Source organism: Brachypodium distachyon, chromosome 3, assembly GCF_000005505.3.
Source record: "Brachypodium distachyon strain Bd21 chromosome 3, Brachypodium_distachyon_v3.0, whole genome shotgun sequence".
Taxonomy (NCBI): domain Eukaryota; kingdom Viridiplantae; phylum Streptophyta; class Magnoliopsida; order Poales; family Poaceae; genus Brachypodium; species Brachypodium distachyon.
In genome coordinates this window covers 35,878,552-35,902,510 of record NC_016133.3, presented here as the reverse complement: position 1 = coordinate 35,902,510, position 23,959 = coordinate 35,878,552, and the positions used below count along the sequence as shown (strand labels likewise).

General features: G+C 38.1%; 1 protein-coding gene across 1 annotated transcript in view; it reads left to right on the top strand.

The window, feature by feature from the left end:
* LOC100839715 overlaps positions 1-23,959 on the top strand; it is a 29,989-nt gene that overhangs the window by 5,211 nt on the left and 819 nt on the right. The window contains exons 12-61 of the mRNA XM_010236705.3: positions 39-354; positions 445-549; positions 627-722; positions 828-895; positions 1,408-1,528; positions 1,612-1,788; positions 1,864-2,073; positions 2,438-2,547; positions 2,923-3,019; positions 3,207-3,305; positions 3,388-3,537; positions 3,612-3,686; positions 3,774-4,268; positions 4,382-4,705; positions 4,785-4,913; positions 5,089-5,202; positions 5,281-5,465; positions 5,546-5,654; positions 6,911-7,054; positions 7,190-7,483; positions 9,029-9,682; positions 9,773-9,961; positions 10,670-10,773; positions 11,278-11,567; positions 11,657-11,741; positions 11,837-12,151; positions 12,228-12,572; positions 12,656-13,142; positions 13,308-13,471; positions 14,024-14,183; positions 14,359-14,619; positions 15,196-15,384; positions 15,485-15,527; positions 15,607-15,731; positions 15,857-16,780; positions 16,861-16,934; positions 17,034-17,376; positions 17,454-17,552; positions 17,625-17,777; positions 18,507-18,688; positions 18,767-19,276; positions 19,900-20,077; positions 20,163-20,299; positions 21,002-21,128; positions 21,670-21,891; positions 21,962-22,321; positions 22,869-23,027; positions 23,100-23,576; positions 23,660-23,712; positions 23,791-23,899. Of these exons, the coding sequence (XP_010235007.1) occupies positions 39-354; positions 445-549; positions 627-722; positions 828-895; positions 1,408-1,528; positions 1,612-1,788; positions 1,864-2,073; positions 2,438-2,547; positions 2,923-3,019; positions 3,207-3,305; positions 3,388-3,537; positions 3,612-3,686; positions 3,774-4,268; positions 4,382-4,705; positions 4,785-4,913; positions 5,089-5,202; positions 5,281-5,465; positions 5,546-5,654; positions 6,911-7,054; positions 7,190-7,483; positions 9,029-9,682; positions 9,773-9,961; positions 10,670-10,773; positions 11,278-11,567; positions 11,657-11,741; positions 11,837-12,151; positions 12,228-12,572; positions 12,656-13,142; positions 13,308-13,471; positions 14,024-14,183; positions 14,359-14,619; positions 15,196-15,384; positions 15,485-15,527; positions 15,607-15,731; positions 15,857-16,780; positions 16,861-16,934; positions 17,034-17,376; positions 17,454-17,552; positions 17,625-17,777; positions 18,507-18,688; positions 18,767-19,276; positions 19,900-20,077; positions 20,163-20,299; positions 21,002-21,128; positions 21,670-21,891; positions 21,962-22,321; positions 22,869-23,027; positions 23,100-23,576; positions 23,660-23,712; positions 23,791-23,899 (10,936 nt within the window). The remainder of the gene's footprint in view (positions 1-38; positions 355-444; positions 550-626; positions 723-827; positions 896-1,407; positions 1,529-1,611; positions 1,789-1,863; positions 2,074-2,437; positions 2,548-2,922; positions 3,020-3,206; positions 3,306-3,387; positions 3,538-3,611; positions 3,687-3,773; positions 4,269-4,381; positions 4,706-4,784; positions 4,914-5,088; positions 5,203-5,280; positions 5,466-5,545; positions 5,655-6,910; positions 7,055-7,189; positions 7,484-9,028; positions 9,683-9,772; positions 9,962-10,669; positions 10,774-11,277; positions 11,568-11,656; positions 11,742-11,836; positions 12,152-12,227; positions 12,573-12,655; positions 13,143-13,307; positions 13,472-14,023; positions 14,184-14,358; positions 14,620-15,195; positions 15,385-15,484; positions 15,528-15,606; positions 15,732-15,856; positions 16,781-16,860; positions 16,935-17,033; positions 17,377-17,453; positions 17,553-17,624; positions 17,778-18,506; positions 18,689-18,766; positions 19,277-19,899; positions 20,078-20,162; positions 20,300-21,001; positions 21,129-21,669; positions 21,892-21,961; positions 22,322-22,868; positions 23,028-23,099; positions 23,577-23,659; positions 23,713-23,790; positions 23,900-23,959) is intronic.

Below are 23,959 nucleotides of genomic sequence, written 5' to 3'. Positions count from 1 at the left end.
GCGCAACGCATATCAATTAATTTGTCTCCTGCATACAGGACTGGCTCTTCAAAGGATGATGGAGACTCAAAGAGCTTTAGTGATGAGGATTGGGAAAGGCTAAATAGAATTATTGGGTACAAAGAAAATACCGAGTATATACCTGATCAGCAAGATATGAAATTGATGCAGTTTTATTTTGAAATACGCATGAAGCATAATGCATCAAGGCTTATCATTGATGGTTCAGAGTGCCTTGCTGATCTTTCATGTGAAGATTTCAGCTGTAACTTGAAAATGTACCCAGAGGCGAAAGTTTTTGATCTGAAGCTTGGTTCCTACAAACTTTTATCTCCACACGGCCTGCTTGCTGAGGTTTTACCATCTTGTTCCTCTAATTTTTCCTTCTCTACCTGCAAATTCAGTTTTGACTGAACACCATTATCCATATCAATATGACACCAGAGTGCAAGTGTTGTTGATTCTCTTGTTGGCGTCTTTGCCTACAAACCATTTGATGAGCAATTGGACTGGAGTTTTACAGCTAGGGCTTCTCCTTGTTATATAACTGTAAGTTATTCTTTTTAAACCTTAACTGTGCACATATTTATCCTGCCCTTTCATGATTACTGTTGCTGTTCTGGCAGTATTTGAAAGATTCCATTGACCAAATCGTTGCCTTCTTCAAGAGTAGCCCTACCATTAGCCAGACCCTTGCACTAGAGACTGCTGCTGCTGTACAGGTGTATAGTCAAAATTCACTTGAAGCAAGATTACTTTTTACGATAGTGTGATTGATTTTTCCTCATCTTTTTTCTCTGAGTAACAGTATCTTTTGATTTGTGAAGATGACATTAGATGAAGTGAAACGCACCGCGCAACAGCAAATGACACGAGTTCTAAAAGATCAGTCCAGGTCAGTGTGAATTATTTTACTGCTGAAAGAATTATTCTGTAGTGGACACTAGATTGATAATATAGAAAACCAATTTTTAATGGATCGTCGGCAAACAAGATCTCAGTGGTCTTCCCCATAGGTCTCTCAGAATCATATTTTCCATAGAGATGCATGCATGTTATTGGTTCTACCAGTAAGCATTGATGTGAGTCACGTGACACAATTATTAGTAACCATAACGTGGTACTTGAGTTATGGCATATGAAGCATATTAAATTGCAATAAGGGGATAGTATCTTACAACCATGCTTCAGCCTGAAGAGAAGAATACCCAAGACATTTTTCCATACCATCAACTATAAGCTGGTTTCGTTTATCAAGGCATTGATTTACATCAGTTACTTCTGAAATCATTTCAACGATTTTCTTCTCTTTTTGCTTCGGCCTAAATATTATTCCAAAAGTTTTGCTATATTTTCTTTGTCAAGATTTTTCTCAATGGTTTCTGATACACATTTAATCTCTGTTAGGTTTTCACTGAATCTGGATATCGCTGCTCCTAAAATTACGGTTCCAACCAAGTTCCGCCCAGACGATGTACACGAGACTAAGCTTTTGCTTGACCTTGGAAATTTAATTCTTCGGACAGAGGTCATGTCTACTCTCTGGAAGTAAGACTTTTATATCTACAAGTGGTTGAGTTTATCTGTCACTGATGTTTCTTGTCACTTCAGGAGATATGGGATTCGTATACTTCAGAAGAGCAGGATATGTATCTGAATTTCAATTTGGTGCTCAGTGATGTATCTGCTTTTCTGGTGGATGGTGATTACCATTGGAACGAGACGTCTAAAGAAGTAAATTTGTTGCCAGTAATTGACAAGTGTGGAATTGCTTTAAAGCTTCAGCAGGTGCATATGATTTTTCTCTCTTTCCCCAAGAAAGAGTAAATAACAGTGGGTATAACTCATCCTTCTTTTATGCAGATCCAGATCGAAAGTTCACTCTATCCTTCAACAAGAATGGCAGTACGGGTGCCTTCCCTGGGATTTCATTTCTCTCCAGCACGCTATCATCGATTGATGGAGGTTTTAAAGATTTTCCAAGACAGTGATAGTGAGAATAACAGTTCAAATCTTGCACATTTGTGGGATCAGGCTGACTTTGAGGGATGGTCTTCTCTTCTTACATGGAAGGTTTGCCTTCTATTCTGAGTTGTATACTCCCTCTATCTCAAGAAATTAAATATATAATCTATTTGTAACTAACTGATAGCTTTGTCTAACTGATAATGGCCACTACCCCTTCAGCGCACCTGCCAGTAGTAGCCCTGTGATTTATGGCTATAAGATTTTTCCTAACATAACAATTGGAGCCGCAAACACTTCTCAACCATGTTACTTTTGCTTAGAATTTCAATCCTGTGTTTTAGTTTATGGTTCAATGAGGGCAACTTTAAAATAGATAGCAGAAGGAGGCAAGGAGCTAAATTGGCTGTTGTCCTGCTCTTAATAAATCTGGTATTACTATTTCTAATAGTTTTCTGTGATCTGTTATTAGGGTGTTGGAAACCGAGAAGCTGCTTGGCAACGAAGATACTTGCGCCTAGTCGGTCCATTTTTGTATGTATTTGAAAATCCAGAGTCTACAACATATAAGCAATGGTCCAGGTTGTGCACTTTCCTCTTTTTATCTTTTTTATGTGGAGTTCTGGATTTAGAGCTAACCATATCAATTTTCTAGCGCCTAAGTGCATGTTGTTTAGTTGAGATTCTTAATACTTATATCAAAATTTGGTAGCTTTTCACTCTTAGATATTGTTATTTCAATTTTGTTGCTTCAAGGCCTCAGGGTGATTTAACCTTCCTATGTCACATGCCTTGGTGTCTTCAATGTTCGTAAAGGATGAAATAGCTGAATCCATTTCTGTCTATGCTTATGATACTGCTTGTGATGTAATTATGTAAATGGATTCTAATGTTTTTTACTTGTGTTATGTGCATGAATACTGATTTTAATTTTTCATTTATTTTGTTGTGTTGCAGTTTAAGTGGGAAACAAATTCATCAGGTTCCTACTGAGCATACAAATGGTGTGCAGAATATCCTGGCACTGCACGACTCTGGTCATGTCAATCCCAAGGTCAAGTAGAGCTTATTATATTCAGTTAATTCCTTAATATTACAATCAAGCATCTTATGTAACGATTTGCCACACTTAGCAATGGCACGCCAGAATTAACACAATGAACCACTCTAGCAATGTAGAGTAGGTAGCTTTTCCTTTCAATCTCCACACTATTGATGATTTCAATTGATTTTATGCACAGATTCTGGAAGATACTGGTGCTTTAATACTGTTGTTTGATAGTGAAGAAACAAGAAAAATATGGCAGAACCGCTTGCAGGGTGCTATATATCGTGCATCGGTACTCCATTTTCCTTTCTTGCATATGTTTCAACTTTTTTTTTCTTCTATTGCTATACGGATAATAGCTAGCATACTTGCAGGGTTCTGCCGCAGTTTCGAACTTTCCTGAAGCTGTTTTCCCATCAGAAGCTCACTCCTTCAAAGGCGTTTCAGATGTTGTCAACATAGAAAAAATGTTTCTTGCTGGTATTCTTGACGAGCTAAAGATTTGTTTTTCATGTGGCCATGAGGTATGTCTTCCTTACCAATTTTTCTTTGCAATCTTGAATTCTATGTTAATAATGTAACCTGTACTGTTTTGTAGACTAACCACAGACTCAAAAAAGTTCTGCTAGCTAAGGAGAGCAGTTTGTTTGAATTTCGGGCAGTTGGTGGTCAGGTATGTCTGGCTTCAATCTACATTCAGTCCTTGCTATGTGATTCATTTTATTTTTATTTACCCGATTTTTTGTGTGGAAACAAACAGGTTGAACTCTCAATGAAGGGTGGCAACTTACTAATTGGAACTATTTTGCGATCATTGGAAATTGAAGATCAGTATTTTTACCCAGGGAGCCCTGTACCAAGGTACTTGGCGAGGTCCTTCATCAACAGTATGCAAACCAAAGAAGTCCCTTCTCCTGCTCGAAAGAGTAGTTCAGGAACTAAAGGCTCCCCACTAAAGAAAAATGACAGCGAGGAAAGTTTTTTCGAAGCATCTGATGATTTTGATGAATTTGAAACACCTAAGCTACGAGAGAGGAGTATATCAGATTATTTTAGCACCCAAAATATTTTACCTACTGGCCTCCCTGCCTTGCAACCCCCTGCATTTAGTCGAATTCCTGGTTTGCTACCAGACAGTGAAATTAAAATGGTTGGATTCACTTCGGAAGGAAGTAGTACTTTCGATAGTTTTGTGAAAGCTCAGATTGTTATTTTTGATCAGCAGTCTCTCCAATACGAAAACTTGGATACCAGGGTAAATATCGAAATATTCTTCATTACTTAATGGACTTCAAGTATTTATACAGACCGAGCTATTCTCCCCTAGAACTGCGATCGTGATATTTGACTTTCCCCCATTTTTACCAGGTGGTTGTAAGTGTTGCTACTCTAACCTTCTTTTGTCATCGGCCAACTGTGCTTGCTATTATGGAATTTATGAATGCTATCAACCTTGCAAATGTCCCCGATGAAAATAGAAACACTGATGATACTAAGTCTGATAATATGGTTGAAGATCCTAAGTCAGATGTGGAATCAGAACCAGTCATAAAAAGGTTACTGTCTAAAGGTAAAAACAGAGTAGTGTTTCATCTTACATCGAGCATGGCAGAGGCACAAGTATTGCTGATGAAAGAAAATGGTGATCTACTTGCTACACTGTCACAAAATAACCTCTCAACTGATATCAAGGTATGACCATGTCTAATCTATATGATTGATTTTGGTTTAGTTAACCTTGCATATCTGATTATCCTTGGCATTATTTAAGGTGTTCACATCGTCATTCAGTATAAAGGCTGCACTTGGAAACCTCAAGATAAGTGATGATAGTCTACGTAGCAACCATCCTTATTTTTGGGTCTGTGACATGCGGAATCCGGGAGGATCTTTTGTGGAGGTATTAACATGTTTTGCCTGTTATATTAATTGGCTCCCTCTGGTTGACTAGTAGTAGGTCATAACTTCTTTTTGTTGACAGTAGGTCACTTTTTATTTTTTATGTTTTACTACTTTGGAATAAGCATTTTATTTCTGACTTGAGGAAGTACAGAAATTCATTAAACTTTGTGCAGATTGACTTTACTTCGTACAGTGTTGGTGATGAAGACTACTGTGGGTATGACTACAGTCTTGTAGGGAAGCTTTCTGAAGTTAGAATTGTTTACCTCAACCGTTTTGTTCAAGAGGTATGTCGCTTAGAGCTTAGCAATTTCTCCTTTTTGTCAATGGCTTAAGGGCTCTGTCTTTTCTCTTTATGTGTGTAGATTACCGGTTATTTCATGGGTCTTGTCCCAAAAAGTTCTGATGGCATCGTAAAGCTAAAAGACAACGTAACTAACTCAGAGAAGTGGGTCAGCAAAACTGATATGGAAGGGTCGCCTGCCCTCAAGTTGGATGTTTCTTTCAGTAGACCTATAATTGTTATGCCTCATGATACTAATAGTCACGAGTAAGGATGTCTTTGTTTATATGATGTTTTATATTCACCTATTGTTATTGCATTTTAAAGATGGTTATTTATGGTTGCAGCTTCTTGGAGCTTGATGTCCTATACATAACAATCCAAAATGAATTCCAATGGATAGGTGGTGACAAAAATGAGATGAGTGCTGTTCACTTGGAAATTTTGACAGTTACAGTAAGTTTACTGTGTCTGCATATTTTTGTTTGGATGTCAACACTCAACTAGGGAAACAGGCCTACTGAAACGTTTAGTTTTATTCTGAAAAAGGCAAAGAAGGTATACATGCAAAGAAGAACAAGAGGAACAAGGGAAGCGAACATAGATTCCTAGCCATTGAGAATCCCCCTAGCAGAAATGTTTGCATGCATGCTTATTGGGGTTACTCAATCAAATACATGAACCATGTCAACTATGTTTATTACCTGTTGTTCTTTCACGTTTAAAATAAAGGGCGAAGAAAAGAATGGAAGAGTTGGTGAAAGCGAGATTGCATGTTAAATGTCACGCTGTCTTTTCTTTAGATCTGGTGAGAACAATTTGTTTCCAAACTAAACCAGTTTTGGGTGTCTTTCCACACAATATGGAAGGCGGTGGTAATAAAGTAATTTTTGAAATGAAACGAGCACTCTAGGGGAGAATGTCCAATTTCCTGATTAGACTACTCGTTTTTTATTTAAGGTCTTAGATTATATTGGAGGAACAATGTTGGCGGTATTATATTAATGCTTTGGTGATTATCTTCTAAAAATGTGGTTTGTATAAGTTGAGGGGCAATCCTGTAAATCTCACTGAAGCTGTCTTCGTTGCTACCAAATATTCGACACCATTTTGATGATTGCCAGCAATAAACTCTACCGACCTTTCCTATTATGGTTTTTCTTGGAGGCATCCTGGTACAGTGGTACCCTATGCCTATACCTATGATAACCTTCACTGATTATACCTTTACCAAAAAAAATCTGTTTTGATCAGTAAATTTATGTGGAATCTATACCAATATATTAAATTGGAGTTGGTGGTGATGGTACGGTCGCCGCCGTAGGTTAACTTCGTTAAAATTACAACCAATATGCCACTGCCCGTTATTTTCTTTTCCTCTAGTTTTTTTTCACGATTTCTCCTACTCCGTTTTACAACCGACGCCACCACACCCGCATGCCAACCTCAATGGCGCCATGAGTTGCCTAAACAGAAAATAAAAATAAATAGTTTGTGATTTTGTTGACCCGTAGCAACACGCGGGCACACCTGCTAGTATTTGTCATGTTGCACTTCTTTCATAATTTCGGTTCCAATGTGGAACTGTAGATGAACCGAACCTCTTTTGTTCACTTGTTCAGCAAGTCCACCGCTGAACACTGTCTATTGCAATCTGATTACTTTGCTTGTTTATGTTGGTCTTATACTGTGGTTGTACACTTCCTTTGTAGGTAAAAGACATAAATTTAACTATTGGTATGGATATGGTCCGGGGCGAAACTATAATACAAGATGTGGAAGGTCTCTCTGTTGAGATTCATAGATCATTGCGTGATCTGATGCACCAGTTGCCAGTTGTGGAGGCAGCAATTAAGGTAGCACATTTTCTCAACATGAATCTCTACTGGAGCTTTCCTGGTTGGATACCTCGATCCTAAGAAAAAATTACTATTCGCCGTTTTGAATTTTGGTGCATCGTTGCAATACTCATTTTTCATCTGCGGTGCCAGGTTGATGTTCTGAAAGCAGCATTATCCAATCGAGAATACGAAGTTATATCTGAATGTGCGTCATCAAATTTTGCTGAGGCACCACATATTGTGCCTGCTCTGGATGGTCCTCGAAATGGAACTTCAACATCTGAATCTCATGTTTCTGCGTCTTCTATTTCTTCTGAAAGTATTCAGGACCCGTCCCAGGATACAGAAACATGGATAGCTAATAAATTTTCTGTTTCAATAAATCTGGTTGAGCTCTCTCTGCATTCAGGATCAACACGGGATTCTCCTCTGGCTAGCGTGCAGGTACTCTTTCTAGAGGAATATGCTTTGGAACTGCATTGATTGCTACACATGTTTAGCACTTCATTTCCCCATTTGCATTTCCATGCATTGAGTTGTCTTATAACCATATTGAGTCTTGGCCTGAAGAATTTTTTATAATAAACTACCCCCTCTTATCTGGTTGTCTAGTGGAACCTTGACCAGTATGTTCATCTCTAGGAGTAATGTGTTACCTCACCTAGCACCAACATGAGTAATCTATGTTGGTTGCTTGATGCAGTAATGTTTATTCAAGGGACAAAGTTACATATGGAACTTGGACCATATGTTAATTGGTAGGAGTAATGTATTACCTCACTAGGCATCAACAGGGGTAATCGATTTGGTTGCTTGATGCAGTAATGTTTATTCAAGGGACAAGGTTACATACTTATAGTTGAATAAGTGTTATCTAAGTTCTAACAAAAACAAAAATCTGATTAACTTAATTTTATGGGGAAAGGATCAATAGCTGATATCCATTTCCCCAAGGCCAAGAGGAAATACGCTGGACGTTCATGGCAATTCTCACAATTTGGAACAGTTCCTCCCTAGTAGTGAGCACTCAGCAGAGACATGTACAAACAGGTTCTAATCCAGTTTTCAGGAGAAATCTTGTCTTCGCTGAGAACTTTGCACAGTCCCCTCCTGAACATCAAACTTCACTGGTACAGCTGTACGAGTTTCCTTATTTAATTGGATTTTTGGACTTGAAGAAAGTATCGTGCATTCTTTTAAACTTTATTTAGCTCTGATGTATCACAACTTCCTAAATGACAGAATTCCGAAAGTGGCATCCTTGAGAGGGATGCAGTGACATCTTGCTCCAATTTCTAGAAGCATGCACTCTTTGACGTGAGGTTTTATTTGGGTTGTATCTTAGCATGGTGTGAACTCAAATATTGCCGGGGATTGCTAGCTATATTGATATGGGAATCCTTTTGATCATTTGTAATGTTTTCCTTTTACGTGCGTGTGCGGCTGCGGGTGCGGTAACATTCTGTTCATGATTTCTTCCTTTGCTGAGATCTTCTGTTAGTTAGCTTAGAACTAGAGTATATTTTTTGTATTTCCAGGATTTCCTTTACATGGGTCTATTGCTTGTTGTATTGGATAAAACTGGTTCTGTCAACAACTCCTAGCGTGACTTTTGGGGGCAATTGTTTACTTTGTGTCTGCTGCTTCTAGGCTCATGTGTTTGGAACTGTCTTGTATTTATTTCATTCGAAGGAGGTGATAACTGTCCTGTGTTTGCATTAATTTTTTGTTCTGGCTGAAATAATCAAATAATCTTGGACATACTGAGAACCTCATTTAGCCATACCCTTCTTGAATGCATTTATTACTAAAGCAATCTCTACTACTCCATATGTATAATTGAAAAAGGATTAAATGTTGACCTGACCTACTTCATGTTCCTTGCATTTTCCAACAAGCTACCTGAGTTATGCTAATGGTCCATTGAAATTCCTGCATTTCTTACTCCATTTAACTAGTATAGACAACAATATAATCTTCTCTTCTCAGGCTAGTGGTGCTTGGCTTCTCTATAAATCAAACTCACTGGAGGAGACTTTCCTTTTCGCTACACTCAAAGGCTTTTCTGTTTTCGATGACCGTGAAGGAACAAGAGACGAGTTAAGACTTGCCATCGGGAAATCAGTAACTGTCAGAGACACATCATCTGTTGATGGCTATGATAATCCTAATGAACTTGATTCAGGTGAACGAAGACTACAAAAGGATCTAGGCTTTGAGCCAGTCCCCTCAATGCTCATTTTCGATGCTATCTTGAGAAAATCCTCGTCTTCTGTGTCCTTATGCATTCAGCGGCCCAAGTTTCTTGTTGCACTTGACTTCTTACTGGCAATAGTCGAGTTCTTTGTGCCATCTGCTCGCAGTCTGTTATCCAATGACGAAGACAAGGACCTTCTACACATGATTTCTCCAGTAGTGTTCACTGACAAAGTTTATTACCAGGAGTATTCAACTTTTAGTCTTTCGCCTCAGAAGCCACTGATTGTTGATAATGAAAAGTTTGACCACTTTATATATGATGGCAATGGTGGCAAATTATATTTGCGGGATAGAGAGGGGAAAATTCTTTCAAGCGCTAGTGCTGAAAGTTTCATCCATGTGCTCGGTGGTAAGAGATTACAATTTCGAAATGTCAAGATAGTGGTAATGTTCTATGCTTCCAGTCTTTGTTGTTTCTATTTTTGACCCTACGATATATATTCTTTCATTTTGTAATGCAATATGCTACTGCAGAACGGTGAGTATCTGGACTCCTGTATCTCTCTTGGCAGTGATTGCTGGTATTCAGCATCAGAAGACCACCATGTCTACCTAGTTAGAGAAGATGATGATCTCCCTTCGACTCTTAATGAGGAAATTTCAGAAGATATTGTTGAAAATAAAAATTCTGATGCATCAACAGAATTCATAATTGAACTACAGGTATTGCTTTTCATATGTTACCTTGGTTGAGATAACCATGGATGCTATGTTGTAGGCTCAAATCAGATGCCTTATTATTGAATTGTTTGTAAAAGTTGGCAAAAATGTTGTACTCCCTCCGACCGGTATTACTTATCTCAAATTTGCCCAAATATGGATGTATCTATGTGCAAAAAGCGTCTAGATACATGTAATATTTCGACAAGTAATTCCGGCCGGAGGGAGTAGCATTCTTTGCCATTTTATCCATCTTCTTCTAGACCCTGGGTTTTATTACAACAATGTTTTTTTCTGGTAGTTCACTACTTGCTCCAGAAGTCCGGATGGTTATGGTGATAATCAGAAAAATGCTGCTCAAACTAGATTTGGAGTTATGAATTAGTTTTGATTTCAGTAACATGCCAGTTATGTTATTTGGAGTTACTTTTATATCCCATCAGGCTCATATTTTCCTCTTGTTTTGGTATGCATTGTCAGGTGTTTAACAACTCCTGATATTTTATAGCTGATAGAAGCAATCTCACATTGTTTGCATGGAGATTTTTCTAAGCTATTAATTCGCAGTTCATAACATGTTTATGTATCTGGGATAGCTGTGTTTGCTAAATCTGCAATTTTTTAAACCTGTGTGGCTGTGCCAGACTGCCAGTAACTGGTGTCTGATTCCAGTTTGTTGATTGTATGCTTGCCTGAACTTTCTTTTCTCAGGCCATTGGACCAGAGCTTACATTCTACAGCACATCAAGGAATGCTGGTGAAAATGTGGCGCTGTCAACAAAGGTTATTCATGCCCGTACAGATGCATTTTGCAGGTTAAGTTTTCGAGTACAGCTGCAAAACTTCAATATCAAAATTTCCATGATAACGAGAACCAATGAAATTAGTACATGTACTAAATATTAGTAGGGCTTAAGACACATCACCACCCTTTTTTGGGTACTGTACATTATGGGTTAATTTGGTATTGAAATCTTATTAATGCAATCATTACAAAGTAGCAATGAATGTCTGCTCTCGACAGCTGTACACTTTATAAATGAGGTTTTTGAATATACAACTGCAAATTGAATGGAATGGATTATGCTATTGCTCATAGCCAGATAGTGCACTTCGTATCAACATCATAATTGTATCCTACCAGAAAATCTTTTGATCATCAATTTCCAGAAATTTTACTATTGCACATCTTTATCTTTTTAGTGGATTGTTTTGTTTCCATTTCAACATATACCAGGGGCATCACCAAGATTTGTTACCTTATAATGGTGCAATTTGAATGCAACAAATATTTGTTTTAACTTTCTGTTATGTGGCAGGCTTGTAATGAAGGGCGACAGTATGGATATGAGTGGAAACATACTTGGTTTAAAGATGGAGAGTAATGGCATCAGAGTCATAGAACCCTTTGACATGTCCATGAAATATTCAAATGCATCTGGAAAGACAAATCTGCATCTGATGGTTTCTGAAATATATATGAATTTTTCCTTTAGTATTCTGAGACTTTTTTTAGCTGTTGAGGAAGAAATTTCAGCATTTCTCAGGATGTCATCAAAGAAAATGTCACTGATCTGCTCGCAGTTTGATAAGATCGCAACTATGCAGGGTATGCCAGTAGTTAATAATTTTGTCATTGGATGCTCTTATTTTTAGTCCACGTGCATCAAATCTTATGGAGTTTGACTTTGTTTTTAGGCAATGCAAATGATGAAGTGTACTCTTTCTGGCGACCACGTGCTCCATCTGGATATGCCATTTTTGGCGATTTTCTCACCCCAATGTCTGTGATTGTTTTTCAGTACTTTTGCTTCCTATTCTTATATCTTGTCTTTTGATGGGACAAATTTGTGATATTGATCATTTATTTCATCTTAGGAATGACCCCCCAACTAAAGGAGTTCTTGCGTTGAACACAAACGTTGCAAGAGTGAAAAGGCCTTTGTCATACAAGCTAATCTGGCAATCTGGTCCCACATCAAACGAACTTCATCACAGCAAAAAAGATTTAAAGAATAATCTCTCTAACATGGACCATCTCTGCTCTGTTTGGTTACCTGTAGCGCCTGCAGGCTATGTTGCAATGGGTTGTGTAGTTTCAGCTGGAATTGCTGAACCACCATTATCTTCAGTTTTTTGTTTAACTGCTTCCTTGATTTCTTCATGCGGTCTAAGGGATTGCATTGCACTTAGGTCAGATGAACATTACCTTTGTATTTATATTTGTTGTGTGGGTATAGAAGTTGCTCATCACACATATATTTTGTAGGGGTAATGCTAATACAACATTTTGGCGTGTTGATAATGCTTTTGGTACCTTTTTACCGGGAGATCTTGTGAGTGTTGGTGTGCTAGGAAATGTTTGCGATCTTCGTCATATGCTGTTTGATAGTGCAGACCCATCTTCCAAGAATAGCTCTAGAGGGAAAGGTAGTCGGAATGAGACCCCCCAGGTAGAGAGATCAGCATTGACTTCAGGTCGGCTGTTTGAAGCAGTAGCAAGTTTCAAATTAGTGTGGTCGAACAACGGGATGTCTGCACCAAAGAAGCTCTCAATATGGCGTCCAATGATGTCTGAAGGAATGTTTTACTTTGGGGACATTGCTCTTAACGGGTATAATTTATATGTTCTACTTTTGTAATCTTCTAATGAAACTTTGTTTGTGGTATACAACTTAAATGTAACTTTTAATTTAGGTATGAACCACCGAATTCAGCTGTTGTCCTCCGTGATACTGGTGAAGATACCTTTCTAAGAGCCCCAGAACATTATAAGCTTGTTGGTCAAATTAAGAAGCACCGGGGTAGAGATGGTATATCATTTTATTATCCTCAAGCTCCACCAGGTTTTGTCGCTTTAGGATGTGTCGCATCTAAAAGTTCACCAACGAAAGAGGACTTCAGTATGTTAAGATGTATTAGAAGTGACATGGTGACAGGAGGTCAATTTTCTGAGGAAAGCATATGGGATTCATCTGGTGCTAGAACATCTGAAAGTTTTAGTTTATGGACTGTTGATGATGATGCTGGTACGTTTCTTGTTAGAAGTGAATTCCGTAAACCTCCAAGAAGACTTGCGCTGAAGCTTGCTGGTCCACCTACATCGAGCAGTTCAGATAACATCATTATTGATGCTGAAATTAAAACATTTTCTGCTGTTTCCTTTGATGATTATGGAGGAATGGTGAGTCTTGTGTAAGTGCACTTCAAATTTTTACATCTGAACCGCATACAATGATCAGTCGCACATGCCTTGTCTAATGCTTTATATAGTTTTTTGCGTGATGTTGATTTCCTACCAACTTTTTTGGTTTATGTTCTCGTATTCATTTTTAACTTTTGTTTGCAGATGGTGCCATTATTTGGAATGTCTTTTGATGGTGTTGGATTTAGTTATCATGGGGGTCCACACCATCTAAATGCGACCGTGAGTTTGTCATTTGTGGCCAGATCTTATAATGATAAGTGTAATTCGTGGGAGCCCTTCATTGAACCAACAGATGGATTTCTTAGGTAACTCCTCTAAGAATTTAATCTTGCAAGATAAAAACAATCTGTGTCCTTGTTTCCTACAGTATTGTCTCACTGCTTTAAGCTCAAGATAGACCATATATATTTTTATATTAAGTTTCGTTATTCAATTGGCTTTAGCTTGGGTAAGAACCAGTTTGGTCTGATTTACCTTCTGATATATTAAAGTAGATACAAAATCACAGACTAAATGCAGAACTGTTATGCCGTGAACTGGCCCAAACCAAATAGATAAGGCGCACAGCAGGGAAAATGGGATTAGTGTCCTTTAGTTACATGAGTCCTGTTAGTTAAGATTAGATTAAATTGCATTATACTTTAGCAAAAAAGGGGATTAGTTTCCTTTCAAGCATTGAAATGAATTAAGCAAGAAAAAATAGTCTCCCTTCTAGTTGCCTCGCCACATGGTGTGGGTGGGCTTCTCCTTCCCCAGTCCATACTATTGAAACCCTAGCTTATAACAAGAACTGATTGCTTTCACTGAATTATTCTTTTTTTTAAAATTTGGTACTTCATTCTTGTGACGGATTTTAGGTACCAGTATGATGTGAATACACCAGGTTCTCCTGGCCAACTCCGTATTACCTCAACACGTGATTTGAATTTGAATGTGTCAGCTTCAAATACAAACATGTTATCACAAGCTTATCTTAGCTGGAGCAATATTACCCTTGGTGATGAATTATACAGGAAGGTAAATGTTGATATTTACTTATGTCTATGCAGCCACTTTTGTTTTTGCTATTGTTTTTTGCTATTGTAGGCTAATTTGTTTTAACTATGTTGTTTTATTCCCATCTGTTAAGTTACTTCAATCATTTCTGTTGCCATCTGTCTACTGAGTGAATTTTCTTTTATGCCATGACTAGGAAACTTCGTCCCCTACTGAGAGGTCAATTCTTGATGTGCATCAAAGAAGAAGTTATTATGTTATCCCACAAAATAAACTTGGTCAAGACATATATGTAAGAACGACGGAGTATAGGAGTTCAGATATTACTCTCTTGCCATTTGGGGATGATAGATCTATAAAAGTTCCAGCATCAAGGGATCTACTGGATTCTCATTTAAGGGGGAAATCTGTTAGGTTATATCGTCTGATGATAACTGCTATTATTGCAGATGCTGAGGCAAGTATTTTTCTTTTACATTCTGTTCTGTACTACTTGATGTTGCAGATGAACATTCAAGCATTTCTGTTATATTTTCATGTTTGCATGATGCTTTTCTGTTTGTGAAATGGTAGATGTAAAAATCGCCATCTACTTATTTTCTTCCCATTACATCTGGCCATTAGCACCTAAATATATTATGATGATACTTCACAATTCGAGAACAGTATGGAGAGCTCTGCTGTAATATTTCACAATTCGAGAATATTTATGGAGCATCACATCAGATAGTTTAATACCTCATGCCTGTCTTTTCTTTTGTGCATACTTATTTTATGGTTTAAAGTTTAAATAACTTTCTTATCATAAACAATTACTCCCTCTGATCCTAAATTCTTGACTAAAATTTTCCCAAATATGAATGTATCTATTCTTCAGAAGTGTCTAGATACATGTAATATTTTGACAATAATTTAGGATCGGAGGGAGTATGTTTTATGTCAAACCATGAAATTTGAATTAACCTATCTGCTAACTTGTTTAATAAAAAACAGACAAATTTCTGCTGATCCTTAACTTGGTTATCCTGCACAGATCAATTCTGGTGAAGGATTAGCAACTGGCGAGTATATGACAGCAGTGCGGCTCTATTCAGAAGACCGTTCCATATCTAGTGTTCAGCAACAGAGCGCACGTACTTGTGCTGCTGCTGGAGAGAACTCTTTGCAAACCATCAGAAAGGTGAACTGGAATGAAATGTTTTTCTTCAAAGTCAAATCTGAGGTATGTAAACTGAGTGCTCTTATCATGAATATCCATGTCATTTGTTCTATTACTTTGGTTATTGCTCTAACAACCTATCTTCTGCTAACTAACATTTCAGGAGAATCATGTTCTGGAACTTGTTGTCCTTGATGCAGGCAGTGGTTCGGAGTTTTATTAACTACTATATTTTTTTCTTGTTCCGTACATTTGTTTATGTTATAACTTATATCTTACCCACAGGTCAACCGGTTGGCATTTACTCTGCTCCATTGAAGCAAGTAGTACAAAGGATCCCTTCGACCTCAAGTTCTGACACTGCAAATTTTGAATTGACTTCAGGAGATCTTATGTCAGCCAAGACAGTGGTGAGAATTGATGTTCAAAACTTAGAGAAGTCACTTAGTTTCCTAGAACACAATGCACAAGTAATGTGCTTGTGGGAGAGATATATTTGAATAAACAGTGCTTGACATCAATTATACTTGTGCAGGAACATGAAACTGCTAAACCTAGTGGAAAAATAAGATTTGCGGTGCTTGTTTCTGGTAGAGCTAATGTACAACATGGAAGCAGAGCTAGTCGCAGCCGAAGCAAGGCCGGATATATTCAAATTAGTCCTTCAAAAGAAGGTCCTTGGACAAACATGAAATTAAACTATGCTGTACCAGCAGCATGTTGGAAGTTCGGTGATTGTGTGATTGCTAGTGAAGCAACAGTCAAGGAGGGCAATAGATATGTTAGCATACGTTCCCTTGTGTCAGTCATTAATACAACCGATTTCGCTGTTGATTTGCGTCTAAAAGGAAGATATTCTCAAGGTGTGGGATCACATGGCCAGGGAGAGAATTCTGGTGAAGATGATCAAATATCAGTCGGGTTGTTGGAGCCTGGCTCCACCGTTCCAGTCCCATTGTCAGGCCTCTCACATCCTCTTGTGACTTATACATTGCAACTAAGACCAACCATTCATAATGAACCCGTGCAGCACTCCTGGAGTGATGTCCAGGAGAGGCGCAGTCAAACTGAGTTCCGGAATGAGGAGATCCTAGATATATGTGTATCAGATCTGTATGAATCTGAAAACTTACTGTTCTGCTCACAGATAGATGGCACTTCCAGTACTTGTCAAGGATTATGGTTTTGCTTGAGTATAGAAGCCAAGGAAATAGGCAAAGATGTCCAAACTGACCCAATATATGATTGGAGTATTGTTATCAAATCCCCGTTATCTTTAACATATTATCTTCCCATTTCTGCACATTACACTGTTAGCGCCAGCCGCCTAGATGAGGAAGATACAAGTTGTTCCCAGGGCACCTTAAACCCTGGTGAGGTTGTGAAAGTTCAAAATGTTGATCCAAGAAATCCTTTGTACTTGTCTCTTCTTCCGCATGGGGGATGGGAATCAGTACATGTACGTATACATTTGTTTTCTTTCATATCTACTGTCTAAATTTGTTGAGCATTGACATGCTTTTTTTCCCCTATTCCAAGGAGCCTGTTCCGATATCACATCCCACTGAAGTTCCTTCAAAATTCATTAATCTAAGAAGTTCTCTATCGGAGAGGTGAGAATGCAAACATGGAAGTGCTTTTTTAGATAATATTATAGAACACTTCACAGCTTGCACTTATCTTATTCTATGTTCTATTTCATCCTTTTGTAGAATCGTACAGATTATTCTTGAACAAAGCAGTGATAAGGACTATCTGATGGCAAAGGTTATCAGAATATATGTTCCCTATTGGATATCATTTGCAAGATTACCCCCAGTGACCTTGCAGTTTATTGATACCACTGGAAAAAAAGATAAGAAACGTTATATTGCACGTCCACGTGCTGAAAGGAATGATAAGCTCCTCTATAATATAAATCATGAAGAATTGGTCGAGGGGTACACCATAGCATCTGGGTTAAACTTTAAGGGTTTAGGTCTCTCAGCACGTGTCTGCAGACATGGCGAAGGACAGTTTGGAGCTGTCAAATTCTTATCACCTCTTGGTGACATGGTTAGCTTGGATCCTCTGGTTTTTTTTTTATTCTTTTGTGAACCACTTCGATTATTAACATGTTTTTATCACTTCAGGATGGGGCAGTTGATATTTCTGCCTATGATAATGATGGGAAGTGCACACATATACTTCTTTGCTCAAAGCCATGCTCATATCAGGCTGTTCCAACAAAGGTAGCTGAATGTTAACCTGTAACTTAATATGAGAATTGTTAGATCGGTTAACCTCATGTCATAGCACAACAGGTTATCTATGTACGCCCATACACAGCATTTACAAACAGGGTTGGACAAGATTTGTTCATAAAACTTAGTGCTGGAGATGAGCCGAAGGTTTTGCATGCACATGACAGGAGGGTTTCCTTTATGTACTCTGACGTCGGACCTGACAAACTACAGGTACTAATGATAGTTCCTGATATATTAGTTGTATGCATGAATTGTTCATGAAGTCGTCATTCAGAATTAAGTACAGTAACTCTTTGATGCTTGTTCTTTATATGTTGTTTGGTTGTTCACACTTCACATACCATTTGAATTAACAGATGCTGTTTAAGGCATCCATGTTGCACCTTCCACTTTGTCCATTTTCATTTGCATCTCAGTGCAGCATAGTTACACAAAACATGCTTATATGAAAATGTGTAGTGTAAAGAGTACCTCATAAAAGAATACTCCCTCAGTTTCCAATTGATTGACGCCGGCAATTTCGCAAATAACACCCTGTTAATTTCCGAAATCAACCTGAGTTTATTTCGGAAATTAACAGGGTTTTCTTTGCAAAACTGCCGGCACCAATTAATTGGGAACGGATGGAGTAAGAATAACTAGTAGAGAACATGCATAACTTAATCAAGGTTTAAGGGAACCTGCTGGCCTTGTGCCTCCTACTCTCATTAGTCATAGATCTCCATTTTTGGGATTTTCCTTAGTTTACTTATGCGAAAATTAGCTGTATGAATAAATAGCATGATTTATGCCTGCGGTACCTCAGAAAATAGATTAATTGTCATCATGTCTGGATGTTCTTGTTGGCTCTTCTTTCTACAAGATTCCTTCTACGATTTCTTGGTCAAATTGATTTAATTTTAAGGCATATTTTACAATTACTAATTATCCTATCTGAAGGTCCGGTTGGTGGATACTGACTGGTGTCAGCCTCTGGATATAGTAAAAGAAGATAGCATTGTAATAGCAATGAGAAAGCAGGACGGTGCTCAAAAGTTTGTAAAGGCTGAGATACGTGGTTATGAGGAAGGTTCAAGATTCTTGGTTGTGTTCCGTTTGGGGCCCACAGATGGTCCAGTCAGGTATTAAGTGATTCTATATCAGCTTGCCAACATTTACCTCCATCTATCTTACTGTGACCGTCACATTACTGCTTTCAGGATCGAGAACCGGACAAGTAATACAACTATTGGTACTCGACAGTCTGGTTTAGGTGAAGTTACTTGGATACAGGTGAAACCACTTTCGACCAGAAAATATTCTTGGGATGATCCTTATGGACAGAAAGTTCTGGATGTTAGCATACAGAAAGGAGATGTTACTAGCTTCCAAGTGGTTGACCTGGAAAACCCTGTTGCGAGTTCCACCAGTTTTGGGGAGCATGGTGTCAAGTTCAATGTAGTTGTGACTGCTGATGTTACAATATTGAAGTTTGCTGATTACCCAAGAAGACAGGATGGGTCGCCTGAACCTGAACTGATTGATCACCGATCATCAGCATTGCAGCAAAATGACACAGAGACAGGAGCTGGACCGTTAGAGCTTATTGTTGAACTTGGAGTTGTTGGAGTCTCATTGATTGATCATAAGCCGAGAGAGCTTTTGTACTTAAATCTGCAGAAGGTTTTCATCTCATATATGACTGGTTATGACTCTGGGACCACTAGCAGGTATAGCTGCCCATTAAGAATTTCACATAATTGTCTGATCAAAATTATGTTCGTACATACACATGTTTGCTGAGAACCACCATTGCATCCGGAGCAAGAATACTGTTTCCGTGTTGTGGGAATTCTTAGATACATTTGTTTATTCACCTTGCTCCGGATGCAATGGTGGTGTTTCCGTGTTGTGGGAATTCTTAGATACATTTGTTTATTCACCTTGTCTTGTCCATCATATTAAGTTTATTTCTTTCTCGAACAATATTAAGTTTATGTTAGTTTTGTGAAACTGCTCTTTTGAGGCAAAAAAAACAGTTTCACCATCTTGAACGTGAATAACAGTTTTGCAGTCCAGATGAGTAGTTGCATATGCTGGTTACAGAAATGTTTGGCATCTAGCATATTCGTTTGGTTTGTCATCACTTTCTTATGTTGCACTTGACCGGCCACTTGATTTAAGAAAATCACAGCCCCTTTCGATATCTGCAATGTTGAGTGGTGAGAGATGAGATAGCTATGAAGCTAATTCATAGCATTTGTTTCAGAAGAATAGCTAGTTCTATATATGGTTTATCTTATCCTCGTATTGTTTGCGCTACTTAATTTTTCTAATGACATAATCTTTTCAGGTTTAAGTTGATTATTGGCCAGATGCAACTAGATAATCAATTGCCACTGTCCATAATGCCTGTTGCTTTGGCAACTGAGAGCATGCCTGACTCAAACCATCCTGTTTTCAAAGCAAATATTGCTGTAAGCAATGTAACATCAAATGGCATTCAAGTCTATCCACATGTCTATATCCGGGTAATATTTGTTATCATGTGGTTTTTTGACACATCTATACTGCTGTGTCAGCAACACTAACAATAGATGATTTTCTTCCTTCTAGGTAACTGACCAAACATGGAGATTGAATATTCATGAACCTATAATTTGGGCGCTGGTTGATTTCTACAATAATCTTCGTTTTGTCAGTACCACCAGCAGCTCAACTGTCACTGAAGTGGATCCTGAGATACGAATAGAGTAAGCACCTATGTTAAAGTTACCTTGCCATATAATTTCTGGAGGAGCTGTTAGACTACTTCACTTATTTCCAAGATGGGCATATTTGCATTTTAATTGCTTTTGTTACTAATGTGTTACCAATCTGATGCGCTGAGCTTACTAGTAATCAGTACTGAAATATGGAGTTTGTGGGCTGGCACTACGTTTCTTATCCTGCTGAAGTTCATAAATATTGAAGTGGTTTCCATGAAGCCTGTAGTAATAGCAATACAGCAGACACTAATGCATTAGAATTTTAAAACTATTCATATTTTTTAGTTATACATGTAAGTACTATGACTTCTATCAAATTAATGGGTAAACATCATATGTCTGTTTATGTCATAAGATGTGCATACATTACGATTTTCTAATAAATTTATGACTGTAACTTGCTAGACAACAAATTAATAATACCTGTATATGATGTATTTTGTGCACCCTGCAAAGTGTTGCAGGAGTTTCCATGTAACCACGTTGATTTCTTCTGCAATTTAAGTTTAACAAGTATTATTGGCTTACTGATTTCACGCAGACTTTTGCAGTGACAACATTCATTCTAGAGATAGTTCACATATTATCTCTCAATGTGAGGGGTTCTCAAGAGTAGGAAACATAAGCTTTTTTTGTCTGTAGTTCACTTAGCTGGTATGGATTTGACAAATCATTTATAATTTACAGGCTTGTTGATATATCAGAGATAAGGCTGAAAATATCTCTAGAAACTGCACCTACTCAAAGGCCACGTGGTGTCCTTGGAATATGGAGCCCTGTCCTATCTGCTGTGGGTAATGCATTTAAGATACAGGTATTGTAACATTATTTACTGGTAAATCATTTATGACCAGATCAAATTTACATGTTTCTTCTCCAATGCCTGCCTAATCCAGTTAGATTTTGATGTGGACCTTCGTCCACATCGAGGTAACTACTGCACAGGAAGGCAGATGCAGCTTGAAGAGAATTAGGATTTTTGTGCATGAGAAGGATTGATATAGGGTAGAATGAGAAATTTGAAGGATAGATAAACTTGATCATTTCTTGTTTGTCTAAACAGCACGTTGCATCTCATTTTCTTAAATATACTGCTATTTTTAATTTTATTCAAAGTCTTCCCTAACTAATAGATTTCTTGAGACACGGACAAGAACTGAACTAATAAGGAATTTACCTAGTCTACCACAGGACACCTAAAGGACTGCATGCATCCTTTTTTTTTATGGGAACTGCATGCATCCTTCCACAGAAGTTTTATTCACGTTCTAATCTATTATGTTCCTATTTGAAACTGATGCACACAGTTTATTTCTTAACTGTGAGATGTATTTCCTGTCTCTCATCTCCTTTAGGTGCATCTGCGGAAGGTCATGCACAAAAGCCGGTTTATGCGGAAGAGCGCTATTGTCCCTGCTATTGTAAACCGGATCAAAAGAGACCTGATCCACAATCCTCTGCATCTAATATTCTCTGTAGATTTTCTTGGAGTGACGAAATCAACTTTGTCATCACTCAGTAAAGGATTTGCGGAGCTCTCTACTGATGGGCAGTTTCTTCAACTGCGATCAAAGCAGGTAAATTTTGAATTTTATTATATCCTTGTTTATTAACCCCACCCAGCATTTCAAATCGAGTATCATTCAGGGTTGGTCAAGAAGAATCACTGGCGTTGGTGACGGACTAGCTCAAGGGACTGAAGCATTTGCTCAGGGTTTGGCTTTTGGGGTTTCTGGTGTTTTAAGAAAGCCAGTTGAGGGTGCCAGACAGTATGGTGTTATCGGCATTGCACATGGTCTTGGCCGTGCTTTTGTGGGGTGTATTGTTCAACCTATAAGCGGTGCCCTGGATTTTTTCTCCTTGACAGTTGATGGTATTAGTGCCAGCTTTATAAAATGCGTGAATATTCTGAATAACAAATTTGTTCCTCAGAGGATTAGAAATCCTCGTGCTATTCACCGAGATGGTGTGATAAGAGAGTATGACAAAGTAGAAGCTGCTGGCCAGGTGCATTGCTTTGTCATATTTTTTTTGTTCTTTCCGCTTCAGTGTTATTTTAATAGAAGCTTGAATAATGTAAATCTTGTGAAATAGTCAATGGACCTTTATAGGTAGTTCATACATCATCATCTTGATTACTGACAATTTTGCTGGAACATACGAGTTCCTCCCGTAAAGTGATGATGTCGTGGAATGCAAGTGATCAAACTACTTCAACTTTGACTATAAAGATCCTTATGAATACTTATATTGACCATTTTCTCGAAAAAAAATACTTAGATTAACCTTAGAGGTATTTTCATAATATTTACAGGTTGATGGTCAAAGTTGTGTTTGATGGTAATATGATAGCTGGAAACCAGTAAGATATCAATTCAATATCACAGTATAATGAAATATATGACTTCAATGTAGATATGGTTTCCTGAGTTAGAATGTCCTCATTGTTTGATTTGGCACACAGATTAAGTATCTCTAACTAAGCCAAGCAGCAAACATGGCTCTGTGGGTCCTACTTTAATTAGAGATAATCTAATATCACTTCCTTCTCCAGATGGCCCTTTACCTGGCAGAAGCCAGCAGATATTTTGCATGCACAGATTTATTTCGAGAACCTTCTAAGTATGCATGGTCTGATTACTATGAAGATCATTTTATTGTACCAAACCAGAGGATTGCTTTAGTAACTAACAAGCGGGTGATACTGCTTCAGGTAAGGCTTCTTTCTATATGATTCTCTTTGTACATTACTTAAATTTTGTTCTAAAGTTGCTCTTTTATTTAGTGCTTGGATCTAGATAAAATGGACAGGAAACCTTCCAAAATACTTTGGGATGTCCCCTGGGAAGAAGTACTTGCTTTGGAGCTAGCAAAGGCTGGGTATCAGAGGCCTTCACATGTAATCATACATCTGAAGAATTTTAGGAGGTCAGAGAACTTTGTAAGGCTTATAAAATGCAGTGTTGATGAAGAACGCGAGCCTCAGGCTATTCTGTTATGTTCTTCGATTCGCCAAATGTGGAGATCTCACCAGACAGGCATTAAAGTTGTGCCCTTGAAGGTTCCTTCTGGCCAGCGTCCTGTATATTTTGCATCGGATGATGATAGAAGGGAATCTCACAGTCCTGCTAGGCCTTTGCTAAGCTCAAGGGGAGTGTCCGGTAATGCTGAGCATCGACTTATAAACCATACAGTTAATTTCCAGAAAATGTGGAGTAGTGAACAAGAAATCCGGAGCCGATGTAAGCTACTTGGGAAGCAGGTAAGCTAGCTGAATCTGTCAGAGATCGAAAGACAAATTTCCCAGATAATGCTAATATTCAAATCCTGAATTCATGATTCCAGGTTGCTGACGATAGAAGGATGTTTAGCATCTGGAGACCCCTATGCCCTAGCGGGTATGAAATTAGACTTGTATGTCTCTAATGTACCTTTCTCTGCATTGATGCTCAAAGTATAGAACTGCTTATTTTTAGGTATGTGTCGATTGGAGATGTTGCTCATCACGGAATCCATCCACCACATTTCGCTGCTATCTACAAAAATGTCAAAGGGAATTTTGTGCTTCCTCTCGGTTATGACCTGGTCAGTGTTTAGTGAAACCTTTTCTGCTTGTTACATTTTCTAAGGTCGACACTTAACAGG